We start from the raw sequence: 24,086 nt of genomic DNA on the forward strand, positions 1-24,086 counted from the left end.
GGTTGTAATGACACTTAAACATGTTCCCACTATCTTCACGATGAATCAACATTTAACCCAGCATCTTGTTGTCATGTTTCTGAAGACAGTGTTGCGCAACATGATCTGCAGCCGTTGCACACACACACACACACACATACACACACACACACCGAACACAAACACAAACACACACACACACACACACACACACACACACACACACACCGAACACAAACACACACACACACACACACACACACACACACACACACACACACACACACACAGCCTTTGCGGAAGCCAGAGGAGCCGAGGCGGCGCTAAATTAAATTAGCATACTAACTATTTAGCAGTGCGCGGATGTGGATGGACGGGTGAACGGAGCTGCAGCACGAACACACAGCTTCCACAGACGAACACACCGCCGGTCCGGGCTCATTTTGTCTGGATCTTGCTGCAGTCCGCCTGCCGAGGAGATGGGGGACAAGGCGGGCACCAGGTAGGACGGCTAAGCTACAGATGCTAAAAAGCTAGTTAGCATCAGCTCTCGCGTACTTTGCTAACGTTAGCCGAGCTGATGCTGACACGGGAGAGGGAGTTTTTCTCCGCCTGTGCAGCTCAGATTTACCAGCTTCATGACAATAACTTGACGTGAACGGCGCCGAGTGGGGTCCAGGATCGTGACTTCATCTGTGCTGTGATGACCTCGTTCGCAGGAGGCGAAGTTAGCCCAGCAGGGTGGGGTTAGCTAACAGGACGCTGCTCACATATCTGTCAAATCTCTTTCTCTAAATCTAAATATCTGACAAATCATCAACACGAACTGTACATTATATACTTCACAAAACACACACAGCAGCGCATTTTATGTAAAAAAAACACGATTTAGTGTTGTGGGTAGGAATTCCCACGGTGCCTTTCCAACAAAATACGGCCGTAGTGGGCGGTATCGACAAGAGGAAATCAAGTGTTAAAACACCAGAGAATATTTAATCAAGTGATGCTTTATGGATGGCATCAAAGCCGATTTAAACACAGGACTTTAATTATTAAAAGAAACACTTAAACTTTCGTTTTACTCCCTGATTTACAGGAGAAATGTTGAAAATGAATATATTCACATAGAGTTTGGTGGGAGTGCGCTGGCTGAGGGGCTATCAGGGTTAGCCTGCTACTATTGAAGGGTTATTCAGGTGTTAGGGTACCACAAAGTCCAGATAATTACCTGTAAATGTGTTTTGGTGAGTTTGGAGACTTGTCTTTTGAATTGTTTTGCTTTTGTTACATCTTTAAAATAAACGACAATTGCTAAACCGAGCAGATAAACCGTGATAACAAACCTCGGTTTGTTTTTTAGACATATGAAGATGCTGTGTTGACTTCAATATTACACCTGCTGGATTGATTGATTGTCAGGTTTCCTCAGGGCTTCAGCGAGCTCTGTAAGGTTGTGAAAGCTCTCCATACTTTCGTTTACTTGTCTTTTAAAAGGATTCAAATCGCTGTTATGTTAATGATCGATAGTATCTTTAAAAAACTATTTTATAAGACGGGTGTGTAGGAGAGGAATAAATCCATCAGCAATTGCAGGCTAAGTCCTGCACACTGTCTAAATTATAATCGTTGCTCAGAAGTTCTGCCTGCAGTTTCTGAACATTTAAACAAGAAATTTCCAATTATTTTGGGCGCCTAGAATTTAGACTTTTTGTGGCTGTGGTATTGGAACAGTATACCACAGCATTGGAAATGTATCGATATAGTTTGGTTTATATTCTGATGATAGCCCTACTGTTTTTTTCTACATAAAGTGTGTTAGGACTGTTGTGTATCTGCAGATCCTGATCAGAATTATAAATCCTGTTTTCAGACTTCTGATCTGAGATAAATCTACAAATGTTTCCCATCTGAATCAGCTCTTGGGAGTTTGAAGGATTTATTTGTTTTCTGCCTTGTTTACATGTTTGCTTGTTTGTTTTCGGTGTATTGCAGCTGAGAAGGTGATTTCCTACAGTACAGTGCTGACTCAGCTTTAATCTGAGGCTGTTTACATCCTGCATATTTGTCATGTACATGCATACATACATACACATGGGTTGGTGGGTTTATAGATTGTATCTGCACACGTCTTTGTTTACTTGCGGCGCGCTCAGGCTTTCTTCTCGTCTGCTTCTATAGTGACTGAACTTTACAATCAGGGCGTCCCTTCTTCTGTAACGGACACTGACATTTACTGAGATTTAAGTAAACAGACCTTCTCACTCCTGTCTGAACTCTCGCTCTCTGTCACTTCCTGTTAGGAAACAGGTGGGAAACAAGGGAGGAGAGGAAGCGAGCAGGGGGAAAGACAAACATTAAGCAGAAAGTTGGGACTGTTGAACATATAAACATGACGTTGGATAGATTCAATGATCAGCTGCCCTCAATGATAAAACAACAACATATCACAGGGGAAAGTTCCTGACTTCACCAGCTGATTTTTTACATACAATTCCTCATTCATATGTTGGAAACGCTGCCATGAGGATGTCAAGAACCAGAATTTAAACTTTGATGTGATACGAATCGAACAATATCAAAACCTGCTTTAATACAACTGCAGCAGAAAGTGAAGCCATAGCCATTTTTTATTTTCAATTATCAAAAATTGCAGGCAAATTCATGCACTCACAAACGTTGCCAACGTATTTGAGCAATTTAGAGAGGTAACCTCGTTCCCTTGATTAAAAATATGCCTGAAGATCTGTAGTTTTTATTAAAGCTTTGGTACATTTTTGATACCATCAATCATTGAGTAGTGAAAACTGGATTGTCTTAAACATCAAAAAGTAGCTAAGCCTCTAAGCTGCATGTCTTACATTAGTGTCTTAGTGAAGGGTGTTTCTTGTATAAAGCTTAGTACACTTCTTTTCATTCATTCATTATCTGCTCGCTTAATTGATTTTATTGCTTGGTCTTTTAAATGTCAGAAATTATTGAACAAATGTCCCTCAGAGCTTCCAGTCGTTCTCTGGCTCATGCGATGCTCATCAGAGTTGTGAGTTGTTGTTTTAAATTGATACAATGTGCACAAAATGGAAAAAGTCCTCTTATGGGCTTATTATTTTTTTTTGCGGTGGAAGCCAACATGTTGTAGCAGCCAGCTACGAGCTAGCAGCAAGTATAGCATCCGCTGTATTGTTGGTGTGAAGACACCCAGTGGACCAGCCACATTTGTTAGAGATTACGTCACTGAAAGAAGAGAAATGATTGTAGAAGGCAGTGGAGGGAGAGGAGGAGAAAACCATTCCATAAAACTACTAATGATGTGTTTTGTGTTCGTCAGGAAGACGTTCACAGGAAGAGGAACCTGTTTGTTGTTAAAGTAACCGTGAGCGTCCTCCTGTTGTATCTGCGGCTTGTGTGACCCAGTTTGATTTATCAAAGAAGCTACACAAAAAACAACTGAAGAAAGTGCTCACTGCTGAGGCATTAGCAGAGTGACTTTAATCATTTCAGCCTTTTTATCAAAGAAAAACATCAAGCTGGCCACTTTGTCAGCTTCACCACAACCACACAAATATAAAACTGTTATGACTAAATATAACCCACAGCTCAATGGCTTCATTATATCCCATTATTATTGAGTTACATTTATTTAAACCTCAAGGGACTGCAACAACAAGAGGCTTCTTTGAATGTTCAAAACTGAGAACACTTGTGGTTTTGCTTCAGGCTAACCAGAGCTGCTTTTCTCTGTTTATGGATTTCTCTAGAAAATAGTGAAAAATGTTTTGGTTGTTTTCTCCCACGGTCCAATTAAAAGAGGCAAGATATTCAGTTTATTGTTACATTTCACCATACCTTTTTAAATTACAGAGACTAGATCAAGATGTTTTGCTGTCGTTTTGAAAATGGAGATTTATTGTCAAAGTCGTTGAACATTAATTATCTGTGTTAGTTCACTGCTAAAGCTCTAGAACATCTTGGTTTTACTGGAAGCTTTTTAGACCACAAATACAGATAGAGTTAGAATTCATAGAGGCATTTATTTATAAGTTTAAAAAATTCCCATAGCTCCTTCTGCTTTACTTTCCTGACGTTGCGTGATTGAAAGCCTTTGCCGTTCATCTCAGATGAACTTTATGTTTCCTCGTTGACCTCCAGTGTTTTTGTTGTTCTTGTTTACAGCAGCAGCAGGTGTAAACGGCTCATTTGGTTCTGTTCAAACCTGTCTGATGACTTCTGTGTACCTCCAGCCAGGTTTAGCTGTATTATTTTTGATAATCATTGTTATTATAATGTCTCCATCGTTAAGCCGACGTATATAAATGTCAGCAAAATGAAAGAGAGGTCGGGCTAAACTATCATAATTAGAGCGATGTTTTGAGGGCGTGGAGCTTTCTGACGTCCTCTGCTGTGTTTTGGGTCGAGTTTCTACTTTTGTACCATTGGGATGTAAAATAACGTGCATGAGACGTGCTCAAGGAGAATTCCAGTATTTTAAACATGGGGCCCTTTTGTTTACATACGATACATATTGATCCAGAAGATTTCTTAATCCTGCACCAGCACAGCAGACTCTGATGAATGCTGATCAAACTACCGCCTAAGTGTCTCATTCGACTTCCGAGTTGTCTGACAACATTACAGAAAGGATCCTCACTAACAGCTGAACGATGTATCGCTTTAACTTCCCGATCGTGATGTGTGCACGCACAACGGTCACATCGCAGGAGGTGTGATGTCTGTAGAGCGTAGTGCTTCCGCTTTTGTGCTGTTGGGTGCAAACCAAAACCGCCAGTTTTCACGTTTAATCACATCTACAATAAGTCTGTCTGATATCACCTTGATAAGTCAGAGAACTGACCACTGTGCATGCAGAGTCTGTGTCCCCTGACACTGGAGGCAGACTCACAATCACAGATTTGAAAAGAGTGTATTCCTGTTATCAGCAGCACCTTTTGCTGGTGCACGTTAATGCTGTGGCCACATACATAAACAGGGCGGATGTGTGGCTGATTTTTTTATTTATTTATTTATTTATTTTTACACCTGCAGCGACCACGGTGAAGCGTTGTGTGAGTCACAGGCAGCTCAAGACGGTGAGCTTTAGTTTAATAAGAACTTACAATCACAGACTGGTCATTTAGACGAAACAAAACTATGAATATCATTACAAGTGGTTGAACAAGCAACACAATGACAAGCCAAATGTTTAAGTTTACACAGTGTCACTCCACCTGTTCCCTCGCCACCTTTCCTCCTTCTGCTCCGTGTGTGTGTGTGTGTGTCAGAGGGCTGCACCCAGTAGGGGGGAGTTTAGATTTGAAATCAGAAAATGATTTCAAGAAGTGGATAATAGAAATGATAATTATTTGATTTAAAAATTCATTTAAAAGACCCTGAATTTATCTGGTATAATTTACTTTTCTCAAAAAAACACATTTCCCAGAAATATTTTTTTCCCCCCAAAACAACGCTGTCACCATCTCATCACGACCAACAGACTCCAATGGGGAAAAAAATAGTAATTTTGCCTCTCAGAACACCAACGTTTTCGTCTCAGACATTTGGTTTGTTTGTGTTATTTTGTGACTTTTGGTGTTGGAAATGGCTAGCTTGGATCCAACAGTATATTTTTTATATATATAAAAAAAAAAAACAAGAGAAAACTGACTGAGCAAGGCAGGGATAGGTCAAAAACTCCTGTGTGCTGTTGTGTAAAATTAGGGTTTTTGTCAATGGAGTCTGGTGTCTTTTAGGCGGTGTCGATTATAGAGTCTGATCGGGCCCTAGGCAAAACAAATCAACTCTCCAACCAGCGTTCAGCAGGATAACAAGAGTGAGGTCTGTCAGATGGGATCCCTTTAGGGAGGTTTCCCACCGTCACTGCAAACATTTTTGGCTGCTGCTTTTGGACCCCCGAAGGGTCTGGGGCAGTTGACTACCTTACCTGTTAACAAGTAGCTTCTGCTTTGATGAGAGAGATGGAAAAGATATTTCTGGTTATAAAAAAAATCATCTTCCTCTTTAACAAAAGTCCATCTCCTTTCTGTAATGTGTTCAGACAATCAGAATAATAACCTGAGCCTGTCAGTGACAAAATCAAGGATTATGTTGCAGCCATCACAGCCCGTTTCACTGCTGCAGGCTGAAGAAATCTACCGGAGCACAAACACCAGAAGTAATTGTACCTGTCAGTCATTCATCCATGAAATATGTTACACAAAATCCCCATTACATGTCATCAGGACCGACTGACCCAAATGAAAACCTGTTCTATGAGGAAGTGGAGTTTTCTTTCCTGCTCTGCTCTGCTTTTGGGATTTTCTTCCTTTTCTTGCTTTTGAATGTAAAAGAAGATATACTGCCATGTTCACTGACTGTTTACTTGATAATGAGCCTCTTGAAGGTAAGAGACCTGTTAATGTTGAGTGTATGTGTGTGTGTGTGTGGGCGGACACTCGAGTGCTGCAGAGGAAATGTAGAGAGGAAACAGTCAAGTGAACATGAGGAAGTGCCGTCGACATGAAGCGGGTCAGAGTGAAGTCCAATCGTTGGTCGTGTAACGTGTGTAATGTTTAACTTTGATGTTGAAATGTCTTGTTTGTTTTTTTTAACTTTGGTGTTGAAACGTCTGATTCAGCATGAAGCCGACCTGCTGAAGAGTTTCTCATCGACTGAACTGTGACTGAAAGGAAAGATGGTTTCCTGCTCTTTGATCTGCACTGAGAGATGTTTATATTTAACACAGGGTCGTGTCCTGTAGGAGTTCCCTGATGTGCAATAATCCATTTAGAAACATTTACGGTATTTAAACCAACGTTTACACGTAAAAAGAGCTGGGGCTGAAACCGTTCATTACTTTTTAACTTCAATGCAATACTGGTAGAAATCAAACCATGATACCTGTTTTGACACCACAGCGAACTCCAAGGTACCCAGGTACATACCAGGTCATTTGTCTTGGGGTGTAACGGTTCACAGAGGTCAGGGCTTGGTTAATACCTCGGTTTTTAGGGATACAGTTCTGTACGAGTGTTAGAACAGAGAATAGACAGTTTGTTCTATGAAGTTTATTTTAGATTTACTTTTGGTTGTTGGTACAGCCTGGAGGGTATTAAACATGGAAACAAGGAAAGCTTAACGACAAAATTATGCAAAATAAACAGAAATAAAGAAAAACATCCATTGATTTAAAAATATGTGCCTTTAGGAGCCATCATGAATCCCTAAGATTTATGATTTCACAAAGCTGTCACATCGTTGTTAGTGAGTAGAGGCTGCAGGAAAAGATCATGGACTGGTGGATGTGCACACTGGATGGGATGTTGGTGTTTCATTCCCACCTGAAGCCGGGGTCCTCTACTGTTTGGTATGGGTACAAAGCCTTAAAGATATATTTACTTCAGTAATATCTCCCCCCCCCCCTCTCTGCTTTTATATCCAGGTTTTGTTGTTGTTGGACACCTGTTATCTGTTGCCTAGCTACCACCATTGGCTCCTCTGGGTGATGCCGTCTTATATTCATTAGCATGTTTCACGTGTTTCCAATGACGGTTCACACTGTGAACCTGAAGTTTACCCACACAACTGCTTTAAAGAAGCAGGCAGATGTTCTAGCGGCGCTCTGTTGCTGCCATATATTGTAGTGTCTGCTTCTTCTTCTTCTTCCTGTGTTGTTTAATAGCGGTTATCAAACCGATTTTACAAACGTTACCGCGACCTGGATTGGGGTGTGGATACCGCCATGTGTGACTAGCTTTCTCCACTCAGACGTATCGGTCGGTATGACTGCATGCACCAAACCACGACGTCCACACCGTGATGGTTCTGTAGGGGAAAAACAATTTGTTACAGGCCTGGTCATTTCTAAAAATTGCAAGAAAACTCCTGCGCACTGTCTAAATTGCTCAAATATGTCGGCGATGTTTCAGTAACAAGATTTTCAACATTTTCGATACTTCAATATTTTTTAACACCTTGTCTTTTAATGTGATGATAGAAAAGAAAAGTCCCAAAACTTTAAGAAACTACATCTTTTTTTCATAAGATTGGTGAGTAGGAGAGGAGGGAATCCATCTCAAATGGAACTGTCAAAAAAAACACATTTTGAGTCTTAAAGAAACAGGTTCTAAAAACACTGAATGAGAGACAGAAATCTGTCACAGCAGTGAGTAACGACAAAGCTTGAGTAACATGTTAATAATTAACTGACAAAAAGGAGACAGATTCCTTTACAGCTGCAATTAATGATAATATATCTACTAGAAAATAATATGTGCACTAAAGTTGAAGTCTCTGTCAAAACCTTTCCACATTTTAGAACCTTTCAGAGAGTCCAATGTGAGGTCTTCAGATGTCAGATCACAAATATTCTGTTGACTGATGGAAGCTGCACATATGCAAACATGGAACCAAAACCTTTTACAACTTCTCTAAACTAGAAAAATTAAAAAAAAAGTAGCATATAAAAACTGTCCTCGATGACATTTCTGCTGAATGAGATATATATAATCTTTATTCTTCGGTCTGTAACAACGTTAATGTCTCTTTAAAGATGCTATTTTCATACAAACAGTCTAAGGTCTTGTAATTCGGCAGCAGCTGGAACATTTTAAAACTGTTTTTTTCTCTTTTTATGGGACAATAAAGTCACCACTAAAACCCCAAACAATTTAAAGTGGATGGATTTAGTTGGATGAAAAAACAACAACAACAGCCGGACACAGAGCCATGAAACTGACGTTGGTTCAGGTGCAGGTGAGCGATCCATGTCACAGTAGGGCGGGGCTTTCCACGGTCTGTTTACCTGCAGCATCCCTGCAGACCAGCTTACTGCAGGTGGATCAGACGCTCGCTGCTCGCTGCTATGATTTGTTTACCCGCCTGGAAAATTTTGGAAGCAGCCAGTCGAGCGTGAAAAGTGTTTACAGCAACCGGCTGTTTTCTTGTCCAGAGTTTTCCCCCGTCGGACGATTCTGCCTCACATGACACACACACACACACACACACACACACACACACACACACACACACACACACACACACACACACACACACACACACACACACACACACACACACACACACACACACACACACACACACACACAAAGAATCAAACATGCTGCTAAATCATCTGTAGGTTACATTTTCAGTTGCACACAGAGCTGTAACTAATTTAAAAACACATTAACTACATTTTAATATTGAAGTATCTCTTAATGATCTCATTTTATTTTACAATTTGAAACAATTTTGAAAGAATAAAAGCAAAGTTTGACCAACCTCTATTGACAAAAATGGAATGACACCTGAGCGTTTCTCGTGAATTCAATAACTTTATTTGTAAATAAGGATTTTACAATCAAGCATAAAGGTTTCTGATGCTATAAGCGTGTGGTATCAAAACAGTTTTTTACTTGAATGGTATTGAAGTTTGAATTCTGGTGACATGACCGTTCACTGCGTACAGTTTAAGTTAATTACAGTCTTGTGTCTGCTCCCACGGTTTGCAGACGGATATTTTTATACCGACGTAGTCGTTCTGTTTCTCACAGCTCAGGACGAACTTGAGGGAAAGAGAATTGCCTTCATATTTCTCTTCACAGCTCAGAGCTGAAGGAACAAGTGCGACCAGTTTAAGGTTTCCTGTTTCCCAACAGAGAAATGGAGACATTATGCAAAACCTTTGTCAGTTTAGACTTTGCATCCTGTTGGAGGATTATTTCTGACATTTAAAACAGAAAACTCCGAGAGTCAATTCAAGTGCTGCACCTTTATTTTATTTTAAAAAAAAGAAGTGTGTGAAACATAAAAGGATTTTAACCGTTTCTGTGTTAAAGGGATTTTAAAAAGTCAAACGCAGTCAAAGAGTTCAGCGGATATTTAAAGTGACTGCACTCAGAGCTTTATGTATGGAAAGATGCCAATCATAACAATAGTTTCTATTTTCTGTCAAGAGTCATTGCCAACAACTAGTATTAACAAACACAAAGAGGTGAGCTGCTCCTAAGCTTGCACATGCTGCCTATTTTAACATGAATATTCAAACTTCCAGAGATTAATGTTTTTTTTGTTGTTGTTGCTAGGATTCAGTAACTTATAGTACGCAGAGTATTTCGTTCACAGGTCACAATCCTCCTGATTAACTGTTAAACATCGAACAGTCTCAGGATCAGTCTCCAGAGATCACCTTGCTCAAAACGAGCTCCGATTTCTGACGGAAGATAGAGAAACGTGAGGAATATTCAGCAGCGTTTTCGGGACCCGAGTCCAGCAGCAGTCAGATATTTGAGAGTGTGTGATGCTGAAAGCCTCAACTGAAAACTGGTTCCACATGAAATATATAGAAACACAGAGACACAGACACAACATACACTGTGAACAACATTTTCTACATAAATGATAAGAGTTCATCAGGTAACGACAGGTAAACTGAGAATGTATAAAACCATCAAGATCTGTCATCAAGACCAATCATTAGAGTTCAGTAGCCTGATGACGTGAGTTATAAAGAATGTTTCAACCTGTTGGACTTTGGTTTAGGTAATCATTATCTCCATTCATTCAGAGTAAACACTGAAGAAAATAATCAGCCATTCAACAAGAATGAAAATGAATCAAAGTCAGAGCTAAGCGACATCTCTCTGAACTGCGTCAGCTCATTATTTAGTGTTTTTGTGTTTTTTACTCGTAGCTGCAGCTGAAAACAGCACAGTGATAAACAGCCAAAACTGGAGCCACAAGAAGCCGTACATCAGTTTTAATGTGAGCTTTGAAGTGATCTAAATATAACTGTGGGGGGTGTGGACAGGAAGCAGTCATCAGCTGGAAGGGAGCAGCACAAAGTTTTAAGAGTGTGTCAGTGCTTGCAGAGTTTCTCCTGATCCTCCCAGCTGATCAGTAACTTCAGCTTCAGACCAGAGATGTAGTGAGGAGAGGTGTGTGTGTGTGTGTGTGTGTGTGTGTGTGTGTGTGTGTGTGTGTGTGTGTGTGTGTGTGTGTGTGTGTGTGTGTGTGTGTGTGTGTGTGTGTGTGTGTGTGTGTGTGTGTGTGTGTGTGTGTGTGTGTGTGTGTGTGTGTGTGTGTGTGTGTGTGTGTGTGTGTGTGTGTGTGTGTGTGTGTGTGTGTGTGTGTGTGTGTGTGTGTGTGTGTGTGTGTGTGTGTGTGTGTGTGTGTGTGTGTGTGTGTGTGTGTGTGTGTGTGTGTGTGTGTGTGTGTGTGTGTGTGTGTGTGTGTGTGTGTGTGTGTGTGTGTGTGTGTGTGTGTGTGTGTGTGTGTGTGTGTGTGTGTGTGTGTGTGTGTGTGTGTGTGTGTGTGTGTGTGTGTGTGTGTGTGTGTGTTGGAGATGGTGACCATATCACACCAGTGCTGTGAAACTGATTACTGTGTGTTCTTCTCTAATGAAGCACAACGGCTGCTTAAAACAGTTAAATTTTGGATTGTTGTGATACCAGATTTTTTAACGTTTATATGATACGAGTTCAAATCAGACTATATTGATATGTTTAGATACCATGGCAACGGAAACAGAAGTCCTAGACACACAATATTAAATAATTAGTTATTTTCAATGATCAAAAAGGGGAGGCAGACCCCTACACACTGTGGAAGTAATCAAACACATTGAAACGTCAAGTGAAGACAGTATGCAGGGTTATTTAATGTTTAGCTACTCCTTGGATACTATCAGTCATTGAAAGTTTCACCCTCGGCTTCATCAGGGTTGCTATGACGATGCGCAGGTGTTTTTAACGAGGCTGCAGCTGCACTGAATCCAATCAGCAGCCGGAGTGCTGATTAGTCTCCATATATGGTCATGTCTCCGAGGGCTGTGCGCCAAAAAAATCGATATGGCAATATATCGTCATGCACTCCAAATACATGTATCGATGCAGATAGTTTTAAATACCACAACATGCTTAGAATGACAATTATCATGACACAGAACTATTTTCCTACATCAAGGGGAAGGTGAGGTTGAGAAATTAAAAATGTAACTGATAAAAACACGTAGAGGACAACTGAGACCAACAACTTCTCCGTAGCGTTCAGCGGTTGGGAGCGTGTAACGTCACATGATAGCCATGTAGGAGGAACCCTCTTTATTCCAATGACTTTAAAGGAGGCGACTGAGCCACGGTTTCTGTGTCTTTAGTGTCTAGGATTGGGCGATAAATCCAGTTTGAATTACAAATACAATTTTGTCTTTCCACCGTCATGAAAACAAGATAATCGAGGTTAAACAGTTACTGTGCCGCAGGCCGTGTTGCGCTTGTTCTGTACATCATCAGTACTTTAAAAACATTTTTTTCACTCATCTATTTTCATGTATTGCTTGTTTTTGTGTTCAGAATGTTTAAGTGTTAGGAGTGTTAAAGTTCATGAAGATAGTATAAAATAGTAATCATGTTAAATAATCGGGATTATAATATCAAAATAATCGTGATGATCACCTTTTTTTGTATTACAACAAGTTCATGGTGGGAATAGATTCTGTGTAAACCGCAGTATCCCTCATGTGTCTGCCTCTTCAAACTAAATCTGAGGCACAACTTATCCAATTCAGATTTGGATCAAAATCTAAAATGCTCCAATGTTTTTAAATGGTGTTGTTTACTTCTTTGGATACATGGCTGTACACAGAAACAAATGTGATAGGATTTTCCTTTGGTTCATTCGGTCTTGGTACCTAAAGGTGTTGTCTCTCTTTATCTTTAGCTCTATTGAATGCCTCATAAAGTTTCCTTCCCATAACCCTCTGAGCGAATCTCTCTCCCATCTCTTCTGCTGTAGATTCATCATCTGTAGTTTCTTACAAAATGTGCTTTAAAAGAAGGAATACTGTCAAGCATAGATTTAGGATGGTGACTTTGGGCATTAAAAATAGTATTTATATCTGTTTCATTATAAAAAATAAAGATGTCTAATAATTTCACATCTTCATTAACAGCAATGAGTCAATTTCTCTGCATTCCATTCCTTACTGAATTTAATGAAGGAGACATGTTGATATTGTAATCACTAGAACTCAACAATACTTCTTCAGGACCTGGAGAACACCAGTAAAATATCATCTATGCATCTATTGAAGAAAAAAAACTTTTTCTAAAGGGATTAAAGAGGAACTGGATCCCAGAAATAGCTGTGTGCAAAAGGGGAAATCATAAAAAAAAAAAAAAAGACATATTGTGAAATATAAAGTAGTTTGATTGTGATATGAACTTTGTAATGATGATAAGATCTACTGGTACATGTTGAACAGGTTCAAGGAAATGATGCATGGCCTCAATGCCGCCCTCATAGAGCTGGTACATCAGCTCTCAAAGTCAAAAGTTACCTGGAAAAGCTCTTTCAGGGCGCACTCACATTAACCAGTCCGTACCGTGCCCAAGAACGCTTCACCCTCAAAAGTCCAGCTCGTTTGTTAGTGTGAGTTTCCCAAGTCTTCAGCACGGAACACTTCCTTAGGCCCGGCATGGACGATACAGTTCACCAGCCCGAGCACTTCCATTGTTGAGTAAAGTTAAATCTGCCAACTGTCTAAAAAACATCGCCAAACTATTGTCCAGTGTCTTTTCAAGGCGTTATGTAGTATAAATGGATTATTATATATTGTTGCTTTAAAGCTCTGTGGTGACATCCATTCACCCCCACTCGGTGTCTCTATAAGCACTTCCTCCTCGGCTTCCTGCTGTGGTGAAATAAACAGCGGTGTGTTTGAACTTCTGATATTTCCTCTGATTATTTACACAGAACATTCATGATTACTCACTGAGATGTTTCCCTTTTTAAATACGGTACATCTCTTCACTTCTTTGTCTATGGAGACACATTAAACCTACAAATGAAATGAATAAACTCATATGTTGCTTTTTCTTCTTCTTTTGTCTTCCCATCTTTTTCTTCCTCTTTTCAAACCTCTCAGAGTTTTCAAGAAGTCGAGCCCCAACTGTAAGGTGAGTCAGCCCGTTTATTTACACACTCTTACACACAGGGGGGGAAGTACTGCTCGCTCTGCTGTTGAAATGTTTCAATACAAAAACCTGTTTGGGCTCAAATATAATCAGAATAAACGTGATAATACAAAGAGAGAATAATTCTACCAGAATGAGTTCAGATAAGATGAATACAATTCTATTAGAACTGTCCTGCTGCTATAAACACTACAGCACCAACTATCTCATGATCTACCGCTGAAAATAGTCCCCAACTATATTAAGCTGCTGTTTTGTGTTTTCTAAACTCGTATAAATATAAAAATGTGTATTTGTTATTTATTGAAATATTCTAAAAGCATTTAACTGATTTTGTAACGTAGCTTTAGCGTAGTGTTGATAACTCTGACTAACATTAAACTCAAAGCACAAAACTGTTGTTGTTAGTCATTTTTACATCACAATGAACTAAAGCTGTTTTGTTTTGTATTTTTTTTGTTACAAATGGCACCAATCAATACCAGATACCCTCATTTTAGACATCTACTTCTATTGATACATTTTGAATTGATGTCTCTAGTAGTAATAGAGAAACAAACAGATGAACTTTATTGATCCTGGTTAATAATGAGGTAGGGGTGGCAGCTCCTTTCCTCCCTTGTTCATGTGCAGATGTAACAAGTATGAACACTGACTCAGCACTTCTACAAGCAACTTAAACCATTCTAATAATCGTGTAGGAAGGCTAATTAATGATTCAAACCTTATCTATTATACAAATGAATGTGCCCTGTTTAAAATGTGATAAAAGCGTGCGTGTTCATTTCAACAATTAGAGCAAAGATGGTAAATAAAATGAAGCCTGGGGGGTCCAGGGGTCCTCCCTCCTCACACTGTAATTCTTTATACTATTCTGTATTATGGTGAATTTTTGTGGACCAATTTGGCAAAATTTTGTAAAAGGAACATTATTTCATGTAAATAATACAGCTGTGGTTCTTCCTGCATTGATGTCAAATTGAACTTTTATCAGATTTAAAGTGTAATTCACATGGAGTCTGATGATGAACATGACAGATACACAGAGAAGTTCATCTCAGCTCTTTTCTTACCTCACAGAAAGAATTCTACATTAGCCAGATTGTAACATACTTCACCTTCTATTATTTTACTGCAGTTAGAAACTTTTTTTCCATGTTTCTCCACAACAGACACGCGTCTTTTTAAAAACCATGCCCAGGACTGGAAAACACTTGTTAAAATGTTACGCTGACTCATGACTTGTTAATCCTGACTGTTATGATGAACTCTTTGTCTCTCTTTATGGCTCAGTGTGAATGTTATTTGTGAGAATAACAAGTTTTTAATATCCGTTTATTATCAATGTTTTTTCTTATGTGGTACTTCTACAAGACATCGACATGTCAAAGCTTTTTTAGACGTGACAGCGCTGAATGTAAAATAAAAAGGTGTATTATACTCTTGACGGTGCTGGAGCGAGAGGACATGAGAGATAAAGAGAGCCGATAAGTGAACCAGGCGCTGTGATTGTTTTTTGCAGGTGACAGTTTATCTTGGAAAGAGAGACTTTGTGGATCACCTGGACCATGTGGACCCTGTGGGTGAGTCAGGACATCTACATGTTTCTACATTTAAAGCGTTTGGTTTACTTAAGAGGTTTTATTTGATTGGATTCTTTTTGCTGAAAAAGGAAACATTTAAAACCCTTTCTTAAAGTCCCTGCAACTACGAGTGTCATGATTATTAACTGAAGAAATATTCTGCAGATTTGTTAAGATTAAGTGAAAGGACATTTAAATGATTTATGCATTGATTGATGTTTGAAACAGCTACGTTCAGGTTTGTACAAAGACAGAGCAGAAATAATAGTACAACAAGCAGTAGAAGCAGATCACTGCACTCTCTGGACTCTGGGTTTGTTTTTTGTTTTTTTTGATGACTCGGCTGTTTCTCCTCCTTCTTGCTGACAGATGGAGTGATCCTGGTCGACCCCGAGTATCTGAAGGACAGAAAAGGTAGGGCAGCTACCTCATCTCCACGAAAGTGTTTTTAAAAGTCAGTGTGAGGTCCAGGGACGGGCTCTGACGGATGCTTAACTTCAGGATCTGGTCCAAAAAAAAAAATCTCTACAGCAAATTTCTCCAGCACTAATACATGAAATGTTGAGCTGTATTTGTGGAATTAAGTCAGGGTCTCCTCCTCTGCATCCGTCTGCCTGTAATAGACATAAACCTCACTTTTACATCTTTATGAGAAGCCAAATGAAATGTCAGAATCTGCCAACCTGTGAGTTTGAATAAACAACATCTGGACCAAATGTCTCTCCTCCTCTTCCTCCTCCTCCTCCTCCTCCTCCTGTAGTCTTTGTCACTCTCACCTGTGCATTTCGTTACGGCCGTGAGGACCTGGACGTGCTCGGTCTGTCCTTCAGGAAGGACCTCTACATCTCCACCTTCCAGGTCAGAATCCAGTCCTCATCTGACTTGAATCCACCCGAGGATGCTGCTCAGCTTTAGAAGAAGATAAATATCAGCCTCTCATCTCCTCCTCTCTGTCTTTCTCTCAGGCGTTCCCTCCGGTTCCTGAGGAGCGTAAACCCAACAGCAGGTTGCAGGAGAGGCTGCTGAAGAAACTGGGCCAACATGCGCACCCTTTTTACTTCACTGTGAGTCTGCATGTCTCGTTTCTTCACAGGGACTTCACCTAGCATTTCTCACATCACAACCAAGATGAACTATTATCTCTCTGCCCTTAAATAGTCCCTGTGTGTCTCTGTGTGCTGCAGCTGGTGTGTGCAGCCTGGTGCAAACATGAAACAGAATGGAAGGACTTAAGTTTCAGTATTGGGATGAAAGGCGCATGTTTTTCTGATGTTTATTGATTGTAGTCAGCTCTCCAACAAGGCAAGACAACAGGTTACAAACAGAGGAATATATCAGACAGAGAGAAACAAACTTCCTTGTTTGATGTGAAAACATTTGAGAGTTTATGCAGGGTGTCTCCACTGCAGGAACTTTCCCAGATTTTGGACAAACTCAGGAACTACAGCGGTTTTGATTACAGGAAACAGGAAGTGACTGTAGTTAATGAGGCACTGAGCGGCCGAGAGAGGGAGAAGAGAAGTGAGCGAGTGAAGAAGAGAAATGAAACTTTACGTGCAGATATTTTCCTCTGGGTTTAAAGAAGGTTTTGGACTTTGAGAGAGGCATTTCTTTTTCTGTTTCCCTTTTCTTTAGTGTAATCATTGAGTCATTTAATACAACTCAAAGAACAGCCGCATAAAAAAACAAAATACATACAGTATGACAACTAGCGGTATGTAGTTTTGTGAACTAAACGATACCGTTTTTTCATGTTTCTTTAGACAACATAACTAAAACATGGAACTATAAAAAAGGTCTTGAGGCTATTTTCACACATGCATAAAACTCCTGAATATTTCTCAGTTTCTGGAGTTAAATGCACCTGGGAACAGCCGTGAAGTCATCTGCATAAAAATTCACTTTATGCTAATATATATATATATATATATATTGATGTTTACATCACACAAGGGTTGAGTTAGGGGTTCAATCTTTGAGCACATATTAAAGCTGCTTCATACTTTTTCTGCTCACCTGTATTATGTTCTTTTCCACTCGTTCATTGATACTGTTGATACGTCTGATAACACGTAGCATTGATCTAGAGGCAAAAACTGTTTAATATTATAACTGTGGACTCTGATACTTTATCTGTCATTTCTACGTGGTCCTTGTCACGGCGTCCGGCCTGGGGCTGCGTGAAAACAGCTGATTTTCCTTATGTGATACCTACACTTAGTCCCTGCAGACTTTTTGGCCAAACAGGACCACATAATGATGCAGAACTAGTTTTTTTTTCAGCCGTTAGAGCAGAGGGGGCATGCATCTTAATGTCTCTTTTTTATTATCTCTACATCCATTTAAACATTCCTCGACTCAGACGCAAGCTTTGATCACAGAGAAAACAAAGACTGAATAAAGAGTAAAGGTAAACCTGTTGAATGAACAAACTGTGTTTGTTTTCAGATTCCTCAGAACCTCCCGTGTTCAGTCACTTTACAGCCCGGCCCAGAGGACACTGGGAAGGTAACACACACACAAGCTACACTTAAACAGGAGATTGACTCTTTGTGTGTTTTTAAGTTGAATAAGATTAAAGCATTAGTATCTGTAGTTTCAGGCTGTGTTGACTGATTCAGGCTCTCTTCTCACCCCCCTCCTCTTCCCCCCCCTGCAGGCCTGCGGTGTCGACTTTGAGATCAGAGCTTTCTGTGCCAAGTCGATAGAAGAGAAGATTCACAAGAGGTGAGTTCACACCTGCAGGAGTCCTGTTGAGAGGGTTTGTCAGTGTTTAAATGTGTCATATGAGACCACAGAGGGTCTGAAACATGACACTCACACACAGTTTCATCATGAACACATCTGAATCTAAAACAGTTTAGTCTAATAATTCAGTTTTAATCATAAAAGCCTAGCCAGGGACAGGGGTTTGAAATTAGCCAAGACTAGAAACTTTTATGCATGACGTCGACTTTGTATTTAACTTATGAAGCAATGTTTACTGCATGTGTCCCTGTTAAATAAACAAATAATAAATCAATCTAAAAAATCACATTTTAAACTTTGTTAATATCCTGAGCCTGTCAAAGGTTTGTAGTTCTGATCGGAGCTAGTTATTTACTTTTTCAGCATTTTTTTTCTTGTATTTCTTAGTTTTTTGGCCTCTGAGATTTGAGGATTTGTAGTTTTTCGTTGTCATATTTGAAAAAATAATTAAATAAATTAAGTTGTTTTTACAGTGGAAAAACTGATTTGGAAGTTAATTGTCAGATGTGACCTAAGTTCTTGTTTCAGTTTTAGCAGTCAGACTCGAATCACAAACTGATGAAATGATCTTCCTATAACCTAGTGAATTGAGTCAAATGTTCTTTAAAACAGAGAAAAACTGTTTTTCAGTGAGTTTAAATAAACTTAAAATAGGGTTCATTGGCCCTCACTTATCAATCTGGTGTAGAAACCAGAGCAGGTATGGGTGTAGAAATCATCGTAGGACAGGGTCCACGTGGGACCTATGAAACGTGCGTATCTGGCTGATCACAGCGTACGCAAGACCGGATGCTGATAAGTGTGGCGGCTGGAAACGATCGTCATTTAAATACCACGCCCCTATTTATTCACGGCTCAGCTGTCCTCGCCCCCAGAGTTTACGGCATGGAGACACGTAATAAGGCAAAAAATATAGATATGACCTGAGTGACATCATAACAGAGCGAAGTAAAGACCTGAGTGACATCATAACAGAGAGAAGTGAAGAGGAATAACACTGTGTTGTCTGGCAGCCTGAAATGTAGGATTAAAGCTCTGTGATATGTAACGTACATAATCTAGGCTATAATATAATCAAATTTTTATACTTTTAGTTTAAAAAAAACCTGGTCAGACCAAACGATCGCTACAATGTATCCTAGTGTAGCGGGTCTTAAAAGAAGCAGCACCCGGACCGGAGGACACTAGCCGTGGCTTCTTTCATCAGTCAGCCTCAATATCAGGCACAAGTGGTACAGGCGAACCTGCATCTGTGTCGGATAACGTCGGCTGCACAAATCGGCTCTGTGCTCGCCATTAATGAGACTTTAAAAGAGAAGAGAAACCTGAAACGTCATGGATCAAATGCATTAGTGTTTGACCAAACGCTGTGTAATGTGCACTTCTCATCCGATTAGCCTACTTTCCAAACATAAGAATTTAACATTTAGAAGAAGGTCCTGACTCCGTCTTACAGCCCCCGGATTTCTTTATTCGTTATTATGTCACATGTAGTCTCTGGCCTATGTGCGTCTGCTGTGTGCAATTACGCATGTGGCACATCAGTGTATTTATTATTTTAATCTCTGGACATACCGATTAGTTATGATCTAATGTTAATGTTCTGAATTCTTAAATATTTCAGAGGCTAAACGTTGTATTTACTATCCTCTGGAAGTTTTTCTGTCCTTTTTAAAGTACCGGTAAATGTTTTTAGCTTTTCTGTTTTAATTTGTCTGCATGTACTAATTACCGAAAGCAGCCTCTCTAATCTTTAATCTTTAAAGTGAATTGTTTAAACAAACATAAAATCATTCATAAAATAAAACACACAATTAAAGAAATCACCTGACAGCTCGCGCTGCTCAACATTATTTAAAAAGCGATGTAGTCTACAGAGATCGTTAGAGGTGAAGCGTAATATAAAATACATTTTAGATATCTTATCTAACAGTAAATCTGTGAACCTCTATCTATCTGTCTTAACAAGCACTGTTATAGTATGATCTAATTATTCTCCGACAGAATGAATTTGCTGCACTGCAAGTCCACACTGAGTTACGTGCGTACACGAGCTGAGACCTGGCGTGGGATTTGAGCGTACCCTCCGCTCAAGTCCAAATTGATAAGATCCGAACTTTGCGTGGAAATGACCGTACACCCATTTTTCTGCCGTACGTACGTTTGATAAGTGAGGGCCAGTATGAATATAAATATAGATGAGGTGGATTTAAGCAGGTTTAAACTAGACTAAACTTTAGAGTTTAGAGAAAGAAATTCAGTGATTTGAGTTTAAACTGTTCTGAATTGGATTTTAAACCCGTTATAAAAAATGATATGGACTGATTTAAACACATGTGTATGGTGTTAACAGGTTTCACACCAAATGTGGAATGTGTATAAAGTGTTGTTTGTTTTTTTCAGAAACTCAGTGCGTCTGGTGATCAGGAAGGTTCAGTACGCTCCAGAGAAACCCGGTCCTCAGCCCATGGTGGAGACGACCCGAAACTTCCTGATGTCTGACAGATCCCTACACCTGGAGGCGTCTCTGGACAAAGAGGTACACACACACACACACACACACACACACACACACACACACACACACACACACACACACACACACACACACACACACACACACACACACACACACACACACACACACACACACACACTTTGAAATGAACACATTCTCCTTAAAACATGTTTTAATAACACTAATAAATATTTTTCTCTCCCATGATGCTTTGCGTGTAGCTGTATTATCACGGAGAGCCCATCAGCGTCAACGTTCACGTCACCAACAACTCCACCAAGACGGTCAAAAGAGTCAAGATCTCAGGTAAATAATTCTTCTTCTTCCTATTTCTGCTTCTTCTTTCTTTCTTTCTCCTCCTTTGTTTTCTTTTTTCTCTGAGACGGTTTGATGAAAACATCTTGAGTGTTAGCTCCACCTGCTGTTTGTTTTCATCATTTTCACAACCAGCGACAGGCAGTATAATCTCTGGATCTTTGGTTTGAATGTGTGTTTTTTTTCTCTCATTTAGATTCAAACCTGATGAATGATTTCTGTTTTTGATTCTTTGATTTAAAAAAACAAACAAAAAAAAACAAACACTTTTGTTAGATGTCTTGAATATAAACTTTGTCTCTGTGTCTGCAGTGCGTCAGTATGCAGACATCTGCCTGTTCAGCACTGCCCAGTACAAATGTCCAGTGGCCCAACAGGAGGCAGAGTAAGTCCCAGTGTAATGTCTCCCAGAACTCCCAGTAGAAAAATCTCCACCTGTGGTTTTCATGGAGGTCTTAACCTAGTTCAATATTTATTGGTTAAAATCATGGATCAACAGAACTCTGCTTATGATGAATTCTACAGACATTTTTATATACTGGAGTGATATTTATATAAACTAGTTTTAGTTATTTAAACTGGTTTTAACTGATTTTAAACAACAATAGCGGTTAACAACTGTTCAAACTAACAATAAATTACTTTGAACGAGAGGTAAACTGGGTTTAAACCAGTTTGAACTGGTCGGAAAAGGGGCTTAAAGAAGTGATAGTTCAGAGTGAGTTTAAATCTTATCTGATTTGATGAAGGTCAAAGCCTCTCCAAACCCACATTCAGAAAATGTTTACTGTTTTGTAAGTTCTATATAAACATCAAGAGATGAACAGATCCACTTCATTTGAAGCTTAAAGTGGCTTTTAATAACCAGTTTAACCCTGTTAACAGCAGCCCAGTCAAACCAGTTTGAAGTTAATATATGAGCTTTACCCGGCCTGAAGAGATGATTTATTTGTGTTTTTGATTGGTTGAGACTTTTCTCTCCCGTATGCCCTGACTGGTGGAACCTTGAACACATTTTTTAGGTTTTAGTCTGTTTCAATAGTTTCCTTCTCTCTAATATGTGGTTCACTGTTACATCTGTAATCTGTTTGTCATTATGGGGGATGCTGGCTGCAAACAAATAAAGTCACCTGAACAAGAGATGGTTAAACTTCCTGGAGCATGTTTCATCTGGTTAAAGTGGGTGTTGGCTGTTTTTTAAACCAGATATGAGCTTTTTAAACAGTTTTCAAATCATAAACTTGTAAATTAAAAAAACCTGTTTAATGGAGATGAGCTTGAGTTGGTTTAAATATCTGTTTGAATCTGCAGTAACATAGCTTAACAGTTTAAAGATGATGTTTACTCTTCAAACCAGAGCAGCTGGTGAACTTGTTTCTACTGACACCTGGTATACGGGATTAATCTGAACAGTTTGATTGACAGCAGTGTGTGGTCTCCATAGTGACCAGGTGTCGTCCAGTTCCACCTTCTGTAAGGTCTACACTCTGACCCCGACGCTCGACAAGAACCGAGAGAAGAGAGGACTCGCTCTCGATGGAAAACTCAAACACGAAGACACCAACCTGGCCTCTTCAACCATGTAAGCACACGCGCGCACACACACACACACACACACACACACACACACACACACACACACACACACACACACACACACACACACACACACACACACACACACACACACACACTGTACAGATGTGCAGTCACGTAATCTAAGTCTGCTCTGTGTTTCAGAGTGAAGGATGTCACCAACAAGGAGGTCCTGGGGATCCTGGTGTCCTACAGAGTCAAAGTGAAGCTGGTGGTCTCACGTGGAGCGTAAGACACACGCACACACACATTTTCATTCCATACACTAATGACATCACTTCCTGTTCGTTGCCTATCTGTGTCCTGTAGATGTCGCCGTTTCCTTGTCTTAATTGTGTTGCGTTTCATCAAAATGAATCCAAAATCTGGACATTTATAACAAAATGTTTAACATTGTCTGACACTTAATGAACAAAACAATTAATTTATTGATCAAATGTTCAATAGATGAAGAAATCATTAAAATAATTGTTGGTTGAAGGTGTAGTCTCAGTACAGGAAAGAGGAAAACAAGAGCTACATTGTAATTTTATTACCGTATAAGTTAAATAAATCCTGATCGTGACTCCATGTTGGGTGCGGCTTTGCCTCAGCTTCCTGCTACGTCCTCTCACTTCCTGTTGTCAGTGTCAGTTACCTTGGAAACCGTCTGCTTGTTTCAGTAGTTGCTCCTCACTGTGCTTGCTTCCACTGTAGGTTTGTGATCGTGTTGTGAACGTGTTGCCTCCTGCTTTTCATTTCACCTCTTCCCACTCTGTGTTTTTTTTGGCTTTTTGTGTGGCTCCTCCCTCTCTCCTCCTCCTCCCCCCTCCGCTGTGTGCCTCCCCCCCCTCCTCTCCCCCTGCAGGCTGCTGAGAGGCGTGATGGAGAGGTAAATGTGTGTGAACTGACTGCACGTATGATGCATAAAAACAAAAGCCAGTTTCTGTTTATGTCCCCAAAAATACTTTGAAATCGACTTAAACAAGAAATCAAACACTTTAAAAGGTTAAAGGGACAGAACATCTCTTTAATTTAGAGTGAAACTGGATTCAAGTGGTTTTAAACAAATGAAACAAGCTCAACTAGTTGTGAATTTCTTCAACCTTTTTCTACATCTGATAAATAACTTTTAAGTTTATTGTAAAACTTTAATTAAGTGGGTTTCGAGTTATTTAACATGGAAAAACACCAAAAAGACTAAAACCGGTTTAGGCCAGTTTATCTCTGATTCCTTTTTAATTAGATTATTCTAAACCTGTTAAAACAACATAATTGTATTGCTTTACCTTTGAGTTTCAACTTAGTTACGTGTTTATAAGAAGATGTTAAACTGTGATCACAAATTATGAACAGGTTTAAAAAAAACAACTTGTTAGTCACTGGGTTGTAAACATATTTTAA

The 24,086-nt window shown here is 39.7% G+C and overlaps 1 protein-coding gene across 5 annotated transcripts in view; it reads left to right on the plus strand.

Moving 5' to 3' along the window:
- The first annotated feature begins 197 nt into the window (after nt 1-197).
- The window catches only part of LOC132988354 (arrestin red cell), a 30,990-nt gene continuing 7,101 nt past the window's right edge, over nt 198-24,086 (plus strand). The window contains exons 1-14 of one of the 5 annotated variants that reach the window (XM_061055705.1): nt 198-481; nt 13,895-13,925; nt 15,466-15,526; nt 15,896-15,940; nt 16,287-16,384; nt 16,492-16,590; nt 17,975-18,034; nt 18,186-18,253; nt 20,678-20,813; nt 21,014-21,098; nt 21,420-21,492; nt 22,552-22,689; nt 22,848-22,931; nt 23,551-23,574. In XM_061055705.1, coding sequence (XP_060911688.1) covers nt 459-481; nt 13,895-13,925; nt 15,466-15,526; nt 15,896-15,940; nt 16,287-16,384; nt 16,492-16,590; nt 17,975-18,034; nt 18,186-18,253; nt 20,678-20,813; nt 21,014-21,098; nt 21,420-21,492; nt 22,552-22,689; nt 22,848-22,931; nt 23,551-23,574 — 1,025 coding nt within the window. In that variant the 5' untranslated portion in view covers nt 198-458. The other 4 variants (XM_061055708.1, XM_061055703.1, XM_061055707.1 and 1 more) reach the window with 4 other exon arrangements.

Source organism: Labrus mixtus, chromosome 14, assembly GCF_963584025.1.
Source record: "Labrus mixtus chromosome 14, fLabMix1.1, whole genome shotgun sequence".
In the NCBI taxonomy this organism is placed as follows: Eukaryota; Metazoa; Chordata; class Actinopteri; order Labriformes; family Labridae; genus Labrus; species Labrus mixtus.